Source organism: Asterias amurensis, chromosome 14, assembly GCF_032118995.1.
Source record: "Asterias amurensis chromosome 14, ASM3211899v1".
NCBI classification, from domain to species: domain Eukaryota; kingdom Metazoa; phylum Echinodermata; class Asteroidea; order Forcipulatida; family Asteriidae; genus Asterias; species Asterias amurensis.
This window is the reverse complement of record NC_092661.1, coordinates 9,146,084-9,165,205: the sequence shown is the minus strand read 5'-3', so window position 1 is coordinate 9,165,205 and position 19,122 is coordinate 9,146,084. Positions and strand designations below refer to the sequence as shown.

General features: G+C 44.0%; 2 protein-coding genes across 2 annotated transcripts; both read right to left on the bottom strand.

Moving 5' to 3' along the window:
- Positions 1-544: 544 nt before the first annotated feature.
- LOC139946967 (uncharacterized) lies at positions 545-3,056 on the bottom strand. Its single transcript, XM_071944762.1, has 2 exons — positions 1,724-3,056; positions 545-1,668 (listed from the first exon to the last, which is right to left on the bottom strand). Exons 1-2 carry the CDS (start codon positions 2,928-2,930, stop codon positions 545-547), a joined length of 2,331 nt encoding a protein of 776 aa, XP_071800863.1. The 5' UTR covers positions 2,931-3,056.
- Positions 3,057-9,925: 6,869 nt separating this feature from the next.
- On the bottom strand, positions 9,926-17,197 carry LOC139946966 (uncharacterized). The gene is made up of 5 exons (XM_071944761.1): positions 16,675-17,197; positions 15,919-16,308; positions 14,479-14,632; positions 12,196-13,811; positions 9,926-11,976 (listed from the first exon to the last, which is right to left on the bottom strand). Exons 1-5 carry the CDS (start codon positions 16,959-16,961, stop codon positions 11,286-11,288), a joined length of 3,138 nt encoding a protein of 1,045 aa, XP_071800862.1. The 5' UTR covers positions 16,962-17,197; the 3' UTR covers positions 9,926-11,285.
- Between the last annotated feature and the right edge of the window lie 1,925 nt (positions 17,198-19,122).

The window sequence follows — 19,122 nt, the reverse complement described above, 5'->3', positions numbered from 1 at the left end:
ATAGTGTCCGGTGCCCTTAAAGATACTCAATTTTAACAACATTCCATGGGAATTTTTAAGAGCCGAAAAATGATTAACTAAACAGTTTGATCTAAAACCTAAAAAAAAACTTGGGTCAGAACTGACCCAGAACTGACCTGGCTTCCAGGTCCAATGGGGACCTAAGTTATTGGTCGACAGGCTATAACCCGGAAAGTGGTTGATGACGAGCTGGGATCTTAAATCGGATTTTGCGTCAGTTTGATCCATTATGGGTCATTCTTGACCCATTTCTCGGACCCAGAATCTTGGGTCAATCTGATCAGGACCAAATTTCATGAGAGCAGAAAATACTGCTTGCCAAATTAATTTTCTTTGCTAAAGCAAACATCCCGTCTCAGTTGCCACAATGTAAACGTTATAGAATTTTGACTGGTAACCTTGTTTCAGCAATACTTTTCTGTGCTTAGCAAGTTTGGGCCCAGTTTTTTTTTTTTCAGTGTGTATACGGCGTATTTTTGTTATTAAAAATGTACATTATAAACTAATTTTAGTCTTTATTTTCTCAGTTTGCGGGTTGTTTTCTAAACTTGAAGTAATACACGGCAAGCCCAACACCGAGGATGATCAAGAGGATGAACGTGACGCTAAGCCCGGCCGCCACACCGCCATTACTGCCCGCGTTATTCAAGCTTGCGGGGGTTGGGTTGTCCATGCCGGTCTTGGGCTGTTCTGGGAGTGTTGTTGTTGGTGGTGATGGTGGGGTGATCGTCGCTGTCATTGTCGTTCTCTTTGTCGTTGTCACTGTGGTCGTGGCGGCAATAGTGGTCTGAAGCTTCGGTCGACCTGTCTTACGTCTGCCCTTTCGACGTCTCGGTGGACGCGTGGTTGTCGTGGCAGGAGTAGTAGGTCGTGCGTTCACTGTGGGTAACTCGTTATATGGAATATCACCCCTCTGGGACATGGGACCTGTCTTGACGGGCTGGGGTGGGGTAGTGACTCCCGCGGTTGCTTTTGCCGGTGTAGTTTCAGGTTCTGGAGTAGTGATCTTTCTTGGATGTTCCGGCTTAGATGGGTTGAGGCGTGAAACAGCTCTCTCTAACAGCCCAGACAGATTGTTGTCCTGGTCCACGCCACTCGGCTTCTTAGCTCCGGGCATCCCAGGGACAACGTTGATCTGCTCGGTGTCCGTAAGACTATTGTCAACTTGAGTTGGGTCATTCCCAAGAGAGTTCGCTTCGGTAACTGGTGGTGGTTGGGGAGCGGTGGTTGCTTGGGGTGTTTGTCTCACCGTGGTAGGTTCTGCTTCGGTTGTGGTAAGCGGTTTGGTCGTGGTGACTGGTTTTGTTGTGGTGATAAATTCGGTTGTAATGGCCACAGGCGTTGTGGTCTTGGTTGTTAGAAGTCTGGTTGTAGTAATCGGTTCTGTTGTGGCGATCGGTTCAGTCGTGGTAATAGGTTCTGTCGTGGTAATAGGTTCTGTTGTGGTAATCGGTTCAGTTGTGGTAATAGGTTCAGTTGTCGTAATCTGTTCTGTTGTGGTAATCGTTTCTGTTGTGGTAATCGGTTCTGTTGTGGTAATCGGTTCTGTTGTAGTAATAGGTTCTGTTGTGGTAACCGGTTCTGTTGTGGTAATCGGTTCTGTTGTGGTAATCGGTTCTGTTGTAGTAATCGGTTCTGTTGTGGTAACCGGTTCTGTTGTGGTAATCGGTTCTGTTGTGGTTTAACGGTTCTGTTGTGGTAATCGGTTCTGTTGTGGTTATCGGTTCAGTTGTAGTAACAGGCTCCGTTGTGGTAACGGGTTTAGTAGTTGGAGCCGGCGTAGTAGTTACCGATTCAGTTGTGGTAATCGGTTCGATAGTGGTGATCATCTTAGAAGTGGTAACTGGTTGGGTGGTAAGGTAGGGTGGCGTGGTCGTAACCATGGGTGTGGTGGTAACTGGAACTGTTGTCAACGTAGCTGTGTGTTCGATGAGGTTGTCCTTGAGCTGTCGAACCCAGAGTTGACCGACAGCGTGAGCTGAGAGGTTAAGGGACTCTTGCTCGACACTGCACGTGACAAGAGACGCATCGTCCCCAAGGGTGGCGTTGACAACCCTCAACCTCGATCCCGATCTGAGGAGCTCATACTTTGAACTGGATCCAGTTATCGCTTGACCATTCACTGACCACCGGTAAATCAAGTTGGGTATGTTTTCACTGATACAGTTAAAGCTCACACTGTCTCCAATATAAATGGTCGACACGACGGGTCGGAGCAAGACTTCAATACTGCTCCGTAAAGGGATAACGTAACACGAGCGAGGCTGGGCAAGGGCTTGGTTCTGGGCCACACAGGTGAACCTCATGTTCCGGTCAGCCGGAGTAAGGGTGTGCTGATAGCCTGAGACGGTACGGTATTCATGTCTGATTGAGGTGGCATCCATGATGCTCTCGCCCCTGATCCAGGTGAGTGTGGCCGGTGGATCGCCACCCATAGATTCACAGACGAGTGTGATGTTATCCCCTACGGACATTTGGAGGCTCGGCTCGAGGAGGCACACGGGGTACCCCTTATCCGGCGGTTTCAATACCCGGAGACGAACCACTTTGGAGTAGTACGCGATCTCTTGGAAATAAACACACGCATAGCTGCTGTCATCTTTCATCGAAATGCGCCGGATCAGGAGATTGTACTCGCCGGAACCGTGGTCCCCGATAATCCGGTAGCGTCTCTTAACGGAGTCACTGATCAGGTGATATGGATCGATCCTACGGTCCCGACTGATGTACTCGCCCGTCACCACGTTCTGCCAGTACACAGGGATACCGTCTTGGTTGTCGACTTGGCACCGCAGCATGGTGGACTGGCCCTGGACTACCGTCTGTGCGCTCGGATCGACGCGGAACGAAATGCCCGCTGCGCCCGCCACAAGGAGCACGACAACCAATAGTCTTTGTTGAAGGAACATCGTGATAAAATAATATTATCCGCGTATCAAAAGTTAATTCAACTCTCCTCACCTCATAAAAGTTAACTCCAGCAGAGCTAGCTGTGATCTTTGAGACGAAAATGTAGACTTCAAATCAAGCTAGAATTAAACGGCAACATTAATGCCTGGTCGAAATCTCTAAGAGTATTTCTCCTTCATGTTGATTGTTCAAATGTAAAACTGCGACAACGAAGTGTTCAGCCAGAATGATAAACTGTCGTCAACAGTTCATCACTTCCCACCGCAATTTGCTGAGACAATTGGCCAATCCTCGTGACGTCAACTGGTGGTTTTGTTGTCTTGTTTTTATGAAAATGACGAGGGTGAGAGTCACCGAAATGCGTGGAGCAACAATTGCACAATAACAAACCAAAGAACTCTGAGAAACAAACGGTCTTAATTCCTCATCTGGCGTAGACACTCCTCCTCGAATGAATTCTCTGAAACCGCATCAGATCGGGGGGATGTGTCACTTCAACAAGGTCTACAACATGTGTCAGTAAAGTCCGTGTTGTGGGTACACACGCCGTGCTCCTAATTAAGGGGTGGTTGTGGATCGGAATGTGGCCGACCAGGGTATGGGGGGCATACAGTAGCTGATCAAGGCTCAACAAGGGCTGTGGATTAAGCCCCCTTCCTGAGACGCACCTCGATGGACGGGTTCGTCATCGATGTGGCTGGGTGATGATGCTGCTCAACGAATATTTTAATCGCTAAATCGATATTTCATCCATACTAGTTTGAAAATTCTACTTTAACGTCGTTTAGGCCTAAACAAAACATTTGCGCGTTTATAAAAACAAATGTAATTGAAGAAGTTTGTTTTTTGTATAGGTAAAATTAACATGCAAAGTGCTGGCTGAAGCCAATGAATGCTGTCAAACATAATTAACCTGACGACGAGCAGAGTAAACTGTTCTAAATGTCGATACCACACCGGCTCTTTCCAGTGCCCGTCCATGAGCTTCAAACATCACTTAAAATACCACAGGTTTGTCTCTCTTTAAGGTTATCCAAACAACTGAATGCACTTATTTTTGTTAAGCACCAAACATGCTTAGCAAGTTAGCACAAACATGTTGCCTGCTGCATATATAGGCCCTATATACTGTTGTTGAACCGATACACTGCAATTTTACGCTAAGCAGTGTTTACTGCTGAGCAAGATGGATCTGCTCATCGGGGCCAATTTGATACAGCAGCTTAAAGGCACTGGACACCTTTGGTAATTGTCAAAGACCAGTCTTCTCACTTGGTGAATCCCAATATAAACATAAAAATAACAAAACTGTGAACATTTGAGCTCAGTTGGTTGTCAAAGTTGCGAGAGAGTAATGGAAAGAAAAAACACCCAATTGTCGCACAAGTGATTTCAAATGCCTTGAATTCGAGACCTCGGCTGAGGTCTCGAATTCAATTCATAAACTTTGGTGAGAAATTACTTCTTTCTCAAAAACTACGTTACTTCAGAGGGAGCTGTATCTCCCAATGTTTTATATTATCAGTAAGTTTTTATGCTAACATAGTGTCCTGTGCCTTTATGCAGCAAATTGTGGTCAAGAAATTTTCTAGTATTATACAAAAAGAGCAGGATACCAGTAACACATTACTTATGATACATGTGGAGTACTTTTTTGGCTGGTAACATTATTCATAATGGTAAAGTCTTAATCGGGAATGAACGTGTAGGCCTACTTGTACTGATCCCTGTATAAGGTCTTACCTCTATAGGTCAGAATTGACCCAATTCCGACGGTCCTATGGTGCCCTGACCAATTTCTGGGTCAGTGTGACCTAAAAATGACCCCACAAGGGTAAAAAAAAATTACGCTTAGGTAAAGGCCACTGGGACCCGGAATAAGGGTCAATTTTGACCTTGGCGTTTTTGAGAGTGCATTTGTGGGGACCGCTAGTTAGATCTATTTGCAAAAACAAAGAAATTATGGCCCTATCACAGGCCTCTGAAACAATATGATATTGAACTTTCTTGACAGATGTTAAATTTGTATCAGGGATAGAGAATATAATTTGGTGTTATCCTTACACCGATGTGTGTAAAGCACCGTATACCAAATACTTCCCCGAGTTCGGTAAGGAAAACAAATCCACATGCATATATACATTCTGCTCTAGATTGGCAAAAGTTGTGGGTTCGAACTCCGCCCGAGTAATGGACCGTTCCGGCTTTCCACTAAGCTCCGCCCATCGCGCACGTGTGCAAGACACGTGTACAAGCACTCCCAATGACATTCTGCATGATTCTGCCGCGCGTGCTACATATACGCGCACGCATGACCGAGTTTGTCTGACCACAATCATTGCTGTGATTGGTTAAATGGGTGAACGCGCACAGTTTGATTGACAGGCCGGATCGGTCCATATATTATGTTTTATTCCACAGAACTCGAGAAAGTACTTAATACACACATCGGTGATGTAAGGGTAAAACAAAAATGACATTTAACTTCTTGGTTTCTATAATGACATGTGAAAACGTGATTGTACCAGAGTGTACCATCTTCAATGGTATTAATTTAGATGGTAATCATCGCTAATGATCGAGATTGTACACACCCCATGAGGGGATGTGCCTCGTGTAATCACATTACACTAACATGGGCGTGGCATTCAATTAGAAAAGAGGGCACAAGGACGTAACTGTTGGATGAGATATAAAAATAGATGTAGTTTCAATGTGACGTGTTTCCCTTTCCTTTCCATTTGAAATGAATACGTCTCTACAAACAGTAAGCCCCAAGCCCGGGGTAGCCTTATTTCAAGGCGGTTGCAGCTACGACGCCAATGTCTGGACAATATTGAAAAATCACTCGTTTTGTCTGCCATGACTCTTGCAAAGAGCCATGTGGCGGACAACTCTTTTTGAAGTGAAAGACGGGCACTTTCAACTCAATTTAGAGTGAAGTTCGTTCTATTTTCACTCAAAAAGAGTGACACAGAAATTTACACTCAAAAGAGCGAAACTGACACCACTCGGACAAGAAAGTGAATTTTTCACTCCTATACATAACGAGAGTACAACACACAAAACGGACGTGGCATGAGTGAGAGACTACACCCATACTTGTAATGACGACCTCATTATTAGTTAAACAAATTGAACTGTCAGAATCTTCGAAGTGAAGTGTGGGACCTTCTGATCGTTGACAAATAAATTAGATTTGGAACAAAGTATTAGTGAACCGGACACAACGTGTTGGCTTTCATTTTATATGCGTAGTAATGGTAGTTACACAGTAAACCACTTTGGCTTCAAGCCCAACATACAAGGCAGGGCTGCGCTTCCGAAAATTGTACACCAGTTTGGGATTCCTTTTTATTGTTAAAAATACATTTTTAATGTGTTTTTTCATTAAATAAACCGATAAATAAATATATATAAATTTTAAAGGTTTTTAAAAAGCAGGGGTCGATTTCACAAAGATGGTTCTAATTTAGACGAGTAACTTTGTCTGTATGAAATGAATAGACGATGTGACTCACGACGCGTCGCGACGTCCTAAAGTCATAAGCTACTATGATTGAAGGAAACAAAGTCTTGAATAATGTACGGATGACGGATGACAGTGTACACCAAACTAGTTCTTAAAACGTCCGAACTCGTAAAACGGGTTTGATCTGGCTGTAGAACGTATAGTTTTGGCCGGATGTAATGTCTATGTGTGACCCTACAACTATTTAAAGGAAACGTTGCCTTGGATCGGTCGAGTTGGTCTTTGAAAATCGTTTGTAGCCGTTTGTTATAAAATGCATATGATAAGAAAGATAGTTTAAAAGTAGAATATAATGATCCACACAAGTATCACTCGAAATTGCGTGGTTTTCCTTTTACCTCGTCGACTAACACGGTCGGCCATTTATGGGAGTCAAATTTTTGACTCTCATAAATGGCCGAATGTGTTAGTTCGCAAAGTAAAAGGAAAACCACGCAATTTCGAGGCAAATTTGTGTGGATCACTGTAGTCTACATTTAAATCATCTTTCTAACTGTATACATTTTATAACAAACGGTTACAAACGCTTTTTAAATACCAACTCGACCGATCCAAGGCAACGTGTTCCTTTAAATTCTGGTAATGAGTTGGGTCTGTCTGTATACGGGATGAACGTGCTACAAACGGAGCCGGTCTGTGTTGCACAAGTCATGTAGGCTATAGGCATACATCCAAATGACGCCCGACCGTACCACATCTAGCACGTCCCTAGTGCGTGCGATCAAAGAACGGCAAATCCGTTCGTAGTACGTCTTTCCCTTTTTCAGTAGGTTGCCACTTCGTCTATTTCATGCAGAATGGGGTGATCGCTCTAAAAATTTGAGCAGGCTCAAAATTCTGGAGCACCATCTCGATAACCCGTCCATGTTCGTTAAAACAGACCGTAAAAAGTTGCTACAACGCCCACTCCGTTTGCACAGTTTAACTTGTAAGCCCAATCGGCTACATTTTTCAGTAGTGAGAACGAGTTCGGTGTGATGGGCGTCTATAACTACGGACCTGCCAGAGCTTAAGCGACAGATAAAATTGGTCCCCTGTCTTTTAATACAAAGATAGAACACTGTATTGGTTCAACAAAACCATTGATTAATTGAGTACAATGATTTCATTGGACAAACGGGCAATTACGTAAGCTTTATTCCATATCTGTGTTTTGATTGGTCCAATGTGATATTTGGCAGCTGCACTTTAGGTCGTCTGCATGTAACATCCAGTGCGTATGTAAAGAGAATGCATGTGAAAGGTGATGCTGGACAGGGATTGACGTAGGCTAAAGGCAGATCTCTGGCGTTATTATTCACGAGCCTCGAAGTGTGACGTCAGATTATTGGGCATGTAAGAAATGTTGTAGTAACTTCAAGCCATGTACATCGCTGACCCATTTTGGGGGGAATACATAGGTCATGTCGACTGTCTAAACGGCTCTCTAAGCGGGACCATCTATAAAGCGGCTCCCTCTCGGGCCTTGATCTGGGTCAGATCGTGACCCAGAGTGTAGGCTCTTTCCCTACTTGCAGTAAGTGCATAAATTATTATATACATGCACCAAGAGCGCTCTTAAGTGCGTGTTATACAGACAGCCGTGCAATTGGATCAAGATGGCGAAGGTGTACTTTTATTTGCCCTTGAGATGCAAACCAGCAATCTCCTCGAATTATAATACGCACAGCCAATCTGTTGTGCCATTGCCAATACTCGTACAATCGAGGTATACCCATCCCTATGGACCCAAAGAGAAGTTCAAGGTCTTATCCAGGGTCTTCTCGTATCATCCACGTGCCGTTCCTGGAGAGCGAAAGACGGGGGGTTTGGGGGCCGTATGACACGCTCAAATTCACGGAAAGGCACTCTCCCTCAAGACGGAATCGATCATTCCTGTGGAAACAGAGTCATGTACCCTTTTTCCATTCAATATTCCAACATGACTAATCAGAAGTAGTGTTTTGAATCGGGAGTGTTTTGAATCGGGAGGATTCAGCGCGTCGGTTCCCGATCCCTTTATGAAGTCCGTGTTATCCATGATATACAGACAGTGTATCATCATGCAATCTTTCCTTGAACGTGGCTTCAATGCTGCCACGCGTATACCCCCAAATAGGGAGGTTTGGCTGCCGTTCCGCGAGCAAACACGTGAACGTGAACGTCAAAAAATTATGTTGTTTCTCGTCACCACTTTGGTCTTAGTGCATGCTCACGATGACGTCTGCGCGCACGTACATACCTGACATGAAATAAATATGATAGTTTCACGTATGCTAAAAACGTGAGATTTTAACGACTCACTCTGACGTTCACGTTCACGTTGCTCGCGGAACGTGCAGCCACACCTCCCTAATGTTTTGTCAAGGAGACATCGCCAAACCCACAAGGCCGGGACGGTCACTTCAAGATGGGGGCTCATATTATAGCTACACTGATTTGGGCTATTGACCCCAAATCAACTGTCATAAGAAACACGAATTGCCACCATACTCCTGTGGCTGAAACAGGGAGCATGTTGCAGAGCAGAAAGCACCAACCTTCCACACTTTTTACGAAGCAATTAGGTATGCATTGCTTAAAGGAACACGTTGCCTTGGATCGGACGAGTTGGTCTTTTAAAAGCGTTTGAAACCGTTTGTTATGAAATGCATATGGTTAGAAAGATGTTTTTAAAGTAGAATATAATGATCCAAACAAGTATCACTCGAAACTGCACGGTTTTCCTTTTATGTCGCGAACTATCACGGTCGGCCATTTATGGGAGTCAAAATTTTGACTCCCATAAACGGCCGACCGTGTTAGTCGACAAAGTAAAAAGAAAACCACGCAATTTCGAGGCATATTAATTGTGTAGATCATTGTATTCTACTTTTACAATATCTTTCTAACCGTATACATTTAACAACAAACGGTTACAGAACGATTTTCAAAGACCAACTCGACCGATCCAAGGCAACGTGTTCCTTTAAGGGCACTTTTATTGTCATGACCGGGATTCTAACCCACACTCTGCTGTAAAACACCACATATAAACCTTGCAGAGAAAATACTGAACGTTGAAGCACATTAAGCATCACTGAGTGACGGATATGAGCACTATGGTGCCACTATTATTTGAGATGTCCGTATAAACTAGGCATTTTTTACATGGTCACTAATTACTCGTAATGGACTATGAGAGGTTTACGGAGTGTATCTCTTTATAGCTAGGAAGACTAACTAATGTAATCCATGCACTAATTAGAGGAATCCGGTAGAGGGCGGGCGATTCCATGGCAACACTTTGACTTCAAGGTTATATAATGACTGTGAAACAGCTGAGGCTTAAGTAAGTAAAGTTCTGGCCATGAGGGATTTTTTTTTTTAGTTCCGTCTGTTCTTTTCATTTCCTTACGAGTAGTTGGAAACAAAAGTTCAGTCAAGGTTTCGTAATGATTAAGACGTCTGTTGCTGTTGTTTAGTCGATTAAATTAATAAGATGTCATTGTGTTAATGGATAAAAACATGACACGTGTTTTCGTTAGTAATACGCAAATTGATTTATAAATAAAATGTTCACAGGTTAACTTTATTATATACAACTACAGGTATAGCCATACATAGGCTTAAAAACAATCGAACGGTTCAAACAAACAAAGGCATACATTGCCTTTAAAGGCAATTTTTTTTTTGCATTCCCAAATTGTTATTAACTATAGATACAATTTAAAATTTAGTATACAAAGAGTTAAAGTAGAAAATAATGGGGGTTGTATTTTCACATAAAATTAATATCATGTTTATATGACTGGTTGTTTACATTAGTTCTCTCATAAATAACAAACACATTTTGTAATCCAATTCTTGTAATTCTAAATAAAAAATGTAGTGTTATAATTTTTGTAAAAATGGTTTAAAACATTTGTTTCACTTGTTGATAGAATTAGTACAATATGAACTTACAAACTAGAAACTGCATTGTTTTTCAAAGAAATACGTGTTTATATATACGTGTTAATTATAGGCCTACCCCTACATCTAGCCGATGGTGGCACGTTTTGGTGCTAAAACAATGGGTGCGTTCGTTTAGCTTCCCTGGGTCTACCCCGCGGTGCTCACTCGGGTGAGCCCCTGACAAGAGCTAAACGAACGATCACTCACCGCTGTCGTATTGACGTCATGCACCTGGGGCCAGCCCCCAAGTGACCCATTCCACAAGCAGGGCACTGGGGCCTGACCCAGGTGAGCCCCTGGAATGACGTCAGAGCTATTTGAACGCACCGGGGCAGACCGGGGTCGACCCAGGGAAGCTAAACGAACGCACCCAATATTGCGGACAAAATTATTCTCCGTATGACTTGAATTGGTCACTTCTGGCAAGGCTGTGGATAATCTGAAGAATCGCCGCGTTCGGCGTTAATGGTGATTGGAAAATAAAATAATTGATAAACTACTATTTAGGACGTTTGGGGGGAAATCGTGGTTTTCGGGAGCAAGCGTACCAGGTTTGATGACGCACAACCTTTTTCCCCGAGGAAGTAAGTCTGAACTGCGTCTCACCACATTGTCGTCAAAGCGTTCGGTGATGAGGCTGGGGTCGATGCGTCACAGACTGCGGCCACTCTTGTGTTATTGTTTTGTTATTTTGGGAGAATTCGGCAAATACTACTAGCGCGCCTAATAATGGTGCTTTCTGAATGTTGCTCCCTCTGCAACTGACTGATTTGAACAATAAAACACTTCTAGGGGAAACCGAAAGACATTTAAGAAAACATTACATACATCACAATATTAGAGAGAATTATCAACATTGTTTTCGCGTTATAAAATGGAACACTATTATAGTTAAGTTTTAGCTGAGTTAGTTTAACAAGCGCTGTTGAGTCTGAAATGTTTGACGTTGTTGTTGTTGTTGTTGATGTTGTTGTTGTTGTTGTTCCTGTGGCTGTTGTTGTTGCTTCTGCTGCTGTGGTTGTCGTCGCTGCTGCTGTTGCTGTTGTTGTTGCGGTTGCTGTTGCTGCTGCTGCTGTTGCTGTTGTGGTTGTTGTTGTTGTTGTTGTTGTTGTTGTTGTTGTTGTTGTTGTTGTTGTTGTTGTTGTTGTTGTTGTTGTTGTTGCTGTTGTTGTTGCCCGACATTGTTGTTGATGTTGCAATTGTTGCTGTGTGTTAAATAATGAGACCGCGTGGGATGCCATGGGTTCACCAGCTGGTGTTGTAGTTGACCCGGCTGCTGTTGTAGTTGACCCGGCTGATGTTGCAGTTGACCCGGCTGATGTTGTAGTTGACCCGGCTGCTGTTGTAGTTGACCCGGCTGATGTTGTAGTTGACCCGGCTGATGTTGTAGTTGACCCGGCTGATGTTGTAGTTGACCCGGCTGATGTTGTAGTTGACCCGGCTGATGTTGTAGTTGACCCTGCTGATGTTGTACTTGACCCTGTTGATGTTGTAGTTGTGGATGTGGTAGTCCGCGGGCTAGTAGTTGGTTGGTGGAATCGGCAGCTGGTCGTTGAGGGCGTTGTCCATCCATTAAGTTACTTTGGTTATTCTGTAGACTGCGTATAAAAAAAGAGATGAAAGACACACTGAGTTTTAAAAGTGTAAGCCTTCAAGTGTTTGTCAGAGCTGAGATATTTTAAAGATTAAAAACTCAGTGCTCTCCCAAGACAGTTTGGTACTGATACCAAAATAAAACTACTATACAATCTTTGCGTAAAATGAGTCCTTTTTTTTTCTTTTCTTTTTTACCCCATTATTTTGAGGGCGAAACTTACTAGTTGCTTGGCTGGGCATACACAATGCAAGGATCCTCCAAGCCAGTGTTGGTTCTCTGTGTTGGGTGATGTGGTATTAAATGTTGTAGTTGTCGCTGGTGACCGAACGGCTGCTGTGGACGCATCGGCATGCGCTGCTGCTGCTGGTACCCGTGTTGATACTGAGGGTTACCGGCGAGCCAGGCAGGTCCATTGTACTGCATCGGGTTAGGGACCAGGGGAATGACACTTGGTGGACGTGGGTGCTGCACCTGACGGTACGTTAACGCCAGAGGGCGTACTCCTACTTGCTCAGCCAGTGCCCGAACCGGCTGCATGTTGTACTGTTGCTGCTGTTGTTGAGTTGGATTCGGTTTAACTGGTAGCGTGTTAGCAGCGTACGATACGGTGAACCTGTGCCTGCCGTCATCTGCTTCTCTAATCCGTTTCTCCCCTCGAGTGGGCACCACCGCTGCTACCGGCGGCCGAGCAGGTATCGGATGTGGAGGACCGTTGCATCTATTGGCTCCCTCATCGTCAGAGGTTGCAGTGATAACAACAGTTCGGGTTTGGTGCCCGCACTTTGGTTTCAATGAAGGCACTACCTCGCTGAGTTTCCTCATTGCATCCGTTCCAATGCGACGACATGCTTCTTCAGTCACCTGAGCAGCTACCTCTGTTGTTGGAGGTTGATTTGTAGTTACCGGGGGCGACAATCGGCGATGATGGACGACCCCTTGCTCAATGACGGGGATGGGACGCTGATCAGTTTGAAATGCCCGCTTATTTTTCGTTGTCTTCGGTTGCAATGTGACACCTGAAACTTGCAAAGTTTCCTGGCCGTTTCTGCCATCTTTCAGTCCATGGCTACCAGTTTTTTCTTTCTTGCATCCAGAGGTTTGACCTTTGACCCCTGATGATCCATTTAGTTTGATGTCTGGGTCTTTGCCTTTTTTGTCGCCGGTATCTTTAACAGCTACCCGGCGGGTTGTTGTAGTAGTTGGTGCTGTATCTTTGGGAACAAATGGCTTTGCAGTGAGGTACTGCTCCATATCATTTTTTACAGGTTTGGAGTGAGACCCCATTTTACCCTTAGCGGCTAGGTGTTCGATGTTAGACAATCGTCTCGGCTGAGAGGAGGATTGTATGTTGGTATTATTGCCGTGGTTTGTGTTCCCGGTACCAACTCGCCACGCGTCCGGTATACCCGCTGTCAGCTCCGCAAAGCGGTCTTCATCGGCGTGTCTCGCAGCGACTGCTTGTTGGCCCGTGCATCCGTTCACAGCGTCCGGTTCCGGGTGCTCCTTTCCAGGATTGCTCCCCGTGTCATGTACATCTATCTGACGGCTATGCTTATCTTGATAACCGGTAACTTTGGGATGAACGTCCACGTAGTCTGAGGTGTCTCGGGCATCTCTCTGACGACAATGCTTATCTTGATCATTTGTAGCTTGCTGAACATCCACGTAGCTTCGAGTATCACTTTCGGTCTCACCAGACAACCCCAGCTCAAGTATTTCGTGAGAGTCGCTCGACATGACTTGTTGCATGGCATTGGATCGATTGGTGTTCAAGTGAGGGCGTGCAGGAGAGACTAGTGTTGTCAGCTCAATAGGGGACGACAAGATCCCTTGTTTCTGTACATAACAAAAAAAGTAGAAATGAAGACGGGTGATTTGAAAAGTAGACCTTCATGACGTCACAATGTGATCACTTTTCCTAATTTCTCATTCCATGAAAGGAGTGAGGAGGGAGGTAACCTTAAAAAGGTCCCAAAAATAAGTGTCCACAGATTTACATTAAAGCTTACACGGTTTGAAGACTATGAGTATGATGGTAGAAACATTCCATTTAACCATTACTCGCTGGGGTGCTGTCTTAAATGAGTAAAACAATGAGTAAAACAATATCACGAAAATAGTTTTCGTCTCCTGAGACGAAAACTATTTTAGCATGTACAACGTTTTTACTCGACTCTCCTAAAAATATCGCTCTGTTATTTTCACTTGTTTCTCAAAACCTTTACGACTATTGAAGCTGAAACTCTTACAGGTAATTTACATTATATCTTCTTTCACAGTGAGTAGAGATTCATCGAGGTCGTAGCCAAAACCAAAGGTATCAAACCCTTTAATGTATGAGACAAGAAGCCTCCAATTATCGGCACCCTAGTCTTTTGTCAATGCCTTCGTGGCTTGGAGAGTCGAAACTGGAGACGCTCGCGTGTGTGGTCTCTCGTTCCAGTCGTTGGGATGCGGCTCTTCAAGCCACGAAGGCCTTGTCATAAGGCTATTGTCACCCTACCTTAAGTTCCTCCTCGATACTCGTCCACGAAACATTGAGTCGTGGCGACCATCCTCTGCTGCCGAGGCTTCCCCGTCGTGGTCGGTCGCCGAACATCCTCCGTCTTCGAACCGACTCGTGTGCTCTCCGCCATGACATCTTCGGATGGGGCAACCTGTTTGTGTAACAGTGGCAAAACAGTCATTACGGGATTGAGTTTGAGTTGAGCCTTTGTAGGTGATGTATTATTGTATAATTTATTATTTGGTTTGTGGTAATACCATTCGCCTTTAAAGGCATTATACACTTTCGGTACAGAAACAAAAATCACAGATTTACAAATAATTTACAGGGTTTACAGAAGGTAATGGTGAAAGACTTTCGAAATATTGTTCCATGAAATGCTTTACTTTTTGAGAAAACATTAAAACAATATCAATTCTCGATAGCGAGAATTGCGGATTTATTTTAAACACATGGCATGACACGGCGAAACGCGCGGAAACAAGAGTGGATTTTCCCATTATTTTCTCCCGACTCCAATGTCCGATTGAGCCTAAATTTTCACAGGTTTTTTATTTTATATATAAGTTGTGATATACGAAGTGTGGGACTTGGACAATACTGTTTACCGAAAGTGTGCAATGGCATTAAAAAAGAAAAGTGGTCACTCTAGCTGTGATTGCATTGTTTGGTTTTGGTGGATAGCAGATTTACCCAAACCCAATAGTGTTATATAGTAGGTCGGCCATACTTCAAAATGGTTTATGTTCTACTTATGTCCTTTGCGAACTTGTCTTGCTTTATAATCGACTACCGCGCAGTAGATTTTCGGAATTTGGGAGACTTCTCAATTCTGAAAAGAGCTGTCAAGCCTTTTATGATTTCTCGTTATTAACTTACTTCGCTACAAAAAACTGCGGGGTGAGTTACTACTGGTCTCCTCTTTTCGACTACAGCCTTTTCTAGTCAGCATTTTTGGATACAATTATCAAACATCTGACGTCACACTTAAAGGCTCATGACTATCAACGCCAGAGAGTGGCCTCTATACTTATAGGTCAATCCCCGTCCATAATAACCTTCCACCTACATTCACATGCAGCTGTCAAACGTCACATCGGACCATCAAAACACAGAAAGCTTACGTCACTGCACGTTTATCCAATGAAATCATTGTACCCAATAAAATCACTGGTTCTGAAAAGCAAGTACCTGCGGATAATTACAGGGTACCAGTCTAGGCTGAACCCTGCTTAAAAATGATCGCGATTTGGTTTTCTTCTGCACCCTGTATTTGTTAGTACATAGGCCCTTTTCAAATCCACGGCTTCGGCTTTAGGTTCGGCTTCAGGCTCTGGTCTGAAGCCCTGACTACGTACGCAAGGCACGTGCATTTTCAAATCAAACCGCGGAGCCAAGCTAGCCTGAGCCTAATCCGTGCTTCGAAAAGGGCCATACCTTCGGTATTGTCTGAAGCATATCGCCTCCCTCCACGTGCAAGAAGAACTTCTTTCCAGCGCATCCTCTTCTGTCATGCATTCCCTCCCCGGCTCACCAGATCCAAGACTATCCGTCCTGATATCGCCATACATATACTCTTCTTCATCTACCATGTCGTCCTCATCCTCATCGATAAACTCGTCCTTTTCCAGATCAACTAGCGTGCCGCTCGAGACAAGTGTCGTGGAGGACGAGTTGGAACCCCTGGGACTGTCTGGCATGGCTTGGCCACCGCCACCGTAGTCCTCGATGGAAAACAGCATTTCTTCAGGTATGTTATCGGCCACTCTCCACGGTACGAGGTTATGGCATGGGCCCGGGGAAGGTTCTCTCTGCTCACAGATAGATCTGCACATCGTGATATTGTGAGCAAAATGGTTATTATATGTAAAAGGGAACTGGTCAAACGTAAGTTGGATGCCGAAGCGAAATCAGTGCCCAAGCTTTATTTTCGGCATCATGAAGTCACCGTGTGGGAACCAACCCACAAATAAAGAATGCCTTTAGAGACAACTGCCGTCAATTTCACCGAACTCTTCCTAACTTATAGGAAGCTATAATGGGGACATGTTCTTCGGGGGAGGGGGGCGGGGGGGGGGGGGGTAAGGATCTCCTGCCACGTGGCACGTTTTTAATCCGGGGTCGTTGGTTCGAGTCCCACTCTAGTAAAAAGTTTCTTTGACAAACCCCAAAATCAAAACAAAATCTAGTCACCTATTCGTCACTCTAGAACTTGCACAGTCCAGCTGTTCCGTCATACCCGTCAGGATATCGTCTTCGGTCGTGACGCCGAACCGGTGATCCGTCTGACGGCGATGGTATTGCAGTTTCTCGCACTGGACATCCATGGTGTCGATCATTGCTTTCCATACTCTCGTGTCACTCACCAAGCTAGTCAGTGGCGATCTGCTACAGCAGTTTCGCGGGGACCATGAGCGGTGGTTTCGCGGCCTGTCCCGATATTCAAACGGTGAATTCTGATGACTGTGAACTTTTGGCATTATTGAAGTTTATCATTCAACAGCTAGCCAGGTAGGAGGAGCACATATCCTGATGTTTTAAGCCTCAATACAGAAGTAAGTTAGCAAGTTAAGTTCGCTGGGTTCATCTTTGTTCAGCAGCCATACAACTTGATGGTAGCAAACGAAAAGGCTGTAAGATGCACCAAATCCTGGCCAAACATTTATTTGAAGAAGAATAGATGATGCACTCGATGTAGAAAGAAGAAGCAGACATGAATTGCTTCATTCTTCTGTCGCCGTAAAACGCGGATCGATGGAAGCTCGAAATGATTTACAACGCGTGCGTTTACAGCATGGCGGGCGCGGCAACCAAGGTAGACTTGATTCAAGTCCCTTTCTCGATTCAGGTCCCAAACACATGTAACGCGCCAGCAGTCACAATAAGACAAGTGATCCCCTATCGCCAAAATGTAGTTATGCAGCAGCGGATCAAGGTTGGTGGGATGACACGGGGTTGGGCCTTGTTGGGGCTTGAAGAGCTACGATCCCAAGCGACTGGAACGGGAATTCACTAGACTTCACTAAATCCCATGAGGGAGCCGTTTCTCACAATGTTTTATACCATCAACCTCTCCCCATTACTCGTCACCAAGAAAGGTTTTATGCTAAAAATTACCATAGTGTCCACTGCCTTTAAGCAGAAAATATGCCTCAGCGAATAAATAAATAAAAAGGAGTGGGGCACCGGCTGCAACAATGTTAAAGTCACCTGGAAGTGGTATTTTTTCAAAATAAAGCTTTTGTCACTAATATATGTGTTTTGATGAGTGGAATGTGAATAAACAGTTAACTAAGGTTTTAAACAATCAGTTCTTATGTTATTTACAAATTTAAGAGTAGACCCCGACCCGAGAGGGCGCTGTTCGTGACGTCAATCGAGGCAGACTTTGCCTGTAATGCGTAGAGTAAACACAATTGCAAAGTACATGTACGGACCAATCGTGAGTTTGTACGTTTCCAAAAAAAAAAAAAAAAAAATTCCGGCAATGCCGACCAGGTGTATTGCTGCTGAATGCAGAAAAACACTTTTTGAAATGTACCAACTCACGACTTGGACGTACATGTACTTTGCACGTGTGTTTACTATACGCATTGCCGGCAAAGTCTGCCTCGATTGACGTCACAAAAGGGGTAGGCGGAGTCAGCCCCCAAACAACTTTATATATTTTTTAAACATATAAATCGTGACAAACAATTACTAAAAAAATTGTTTTATTGTTCGTAAGCATATACTCTTATGTTTTAAAGAAAAAAAATTATATTTCCAGGTGATTTTAACTTAACGTTATTTTGGCTTGTAACATGTTTCAGTTGAGCAGCACCTTTCTGTGCTTAGTTTGTGTGCTTAGGGTCTTTATAAAACTTGGTCAGGGTCCAAAAGCACAAAAGAACGAAATAATTATGGTACTTTACATTATGTTGCCACAGGGCCCAGGTTGTATAAAGCTATAAGCACAAAAGCTAGATAAGCATGCAGGCCAATCTTGCAGCATGGCAGCATAATGAGAAGGCTGTGAGAACCTTGCAAAACGTGTGAATTGGATATAACATTTCCATTGATCTCCAGCAGAGGAGATCATCGAACCTTGCTTTAATATTATGTAAATGGCCAAACTTCATAGAGTTGGTTGTTTAACAAAACTAAGACGTGGGATAGTGGGATGGTGTTTTGGGCTGGCAACCTTTTTCTGTAAAGTACAATAATATTTCGTTGTGGCTGGATCCTCTTTATGCCCAATATACGCCTGCTTCTTCTATTACACAGATGATGTAAACTGGGCGTTTAGGGTTGTGGACTTTCTCCAACACACTAGCCTGTGTATTGAAAACTCATCTTATGACCTCCTTGTGAAATTATTTGAGCCATCTAATGCGTCAACATTGCAGGGTACACTGGTATAAGAATAATTCGGGGCTTCTTGGCGGCTTTGTGTGCTGAGCATCTAGCCTATTCTGCAATTTGGGTCCGTGATGAGCAAAAAATAATAATTATGATGATTTTCACCACAATGAGATTGTCAAACGAGCTCATGAGATTTTGACTTGAAACGCTTTTGGTTTGATAAACGGGAAGATGTAGAAACTTGGTTATTAATTAATCATCTTGCCTGCCTCCCCATCGGCCAGATGGACGCTGGTT

Bases quoted from the DNA above. Each gene is read 5' to 3' on its own strand.
- LOC139946967 (XM_071944762.1), bottom strand. From the start codon at position 2,930: ATGTTCCTTCAACAAAGACTATTGGTTGTCGTGCTCCTTGTGGCGGGC. The intron at 1,669-1,723 runs TTACCACAACAG...CAACAGAACCGG, and splicing joins GATAACCACAACAGAACCGA to TTACCACAACAGAACCGATT.
- LOC139946966 (XM_071944761.1), bottom strand. From the start codon at position 16,961: ATGCCAAAAGTTCACAGTCATCAGAATTCACCGTTTGAATATCGGGAC. The intron at 14,633-15,918 runs GTATGGCCCTTT...TTACACAAACAG, and splicing joins TGCTTCAGACAATACCGAAG to GTTGCCCCATCCGAAGATGT. The intron at 11,977-12,195 runs GTAAGTTTCGCC...TTTTATACGCAG, and splicing joins TATGCCCAGCCAAGCAACTA to TCTACAGAATAACCAAAGTA.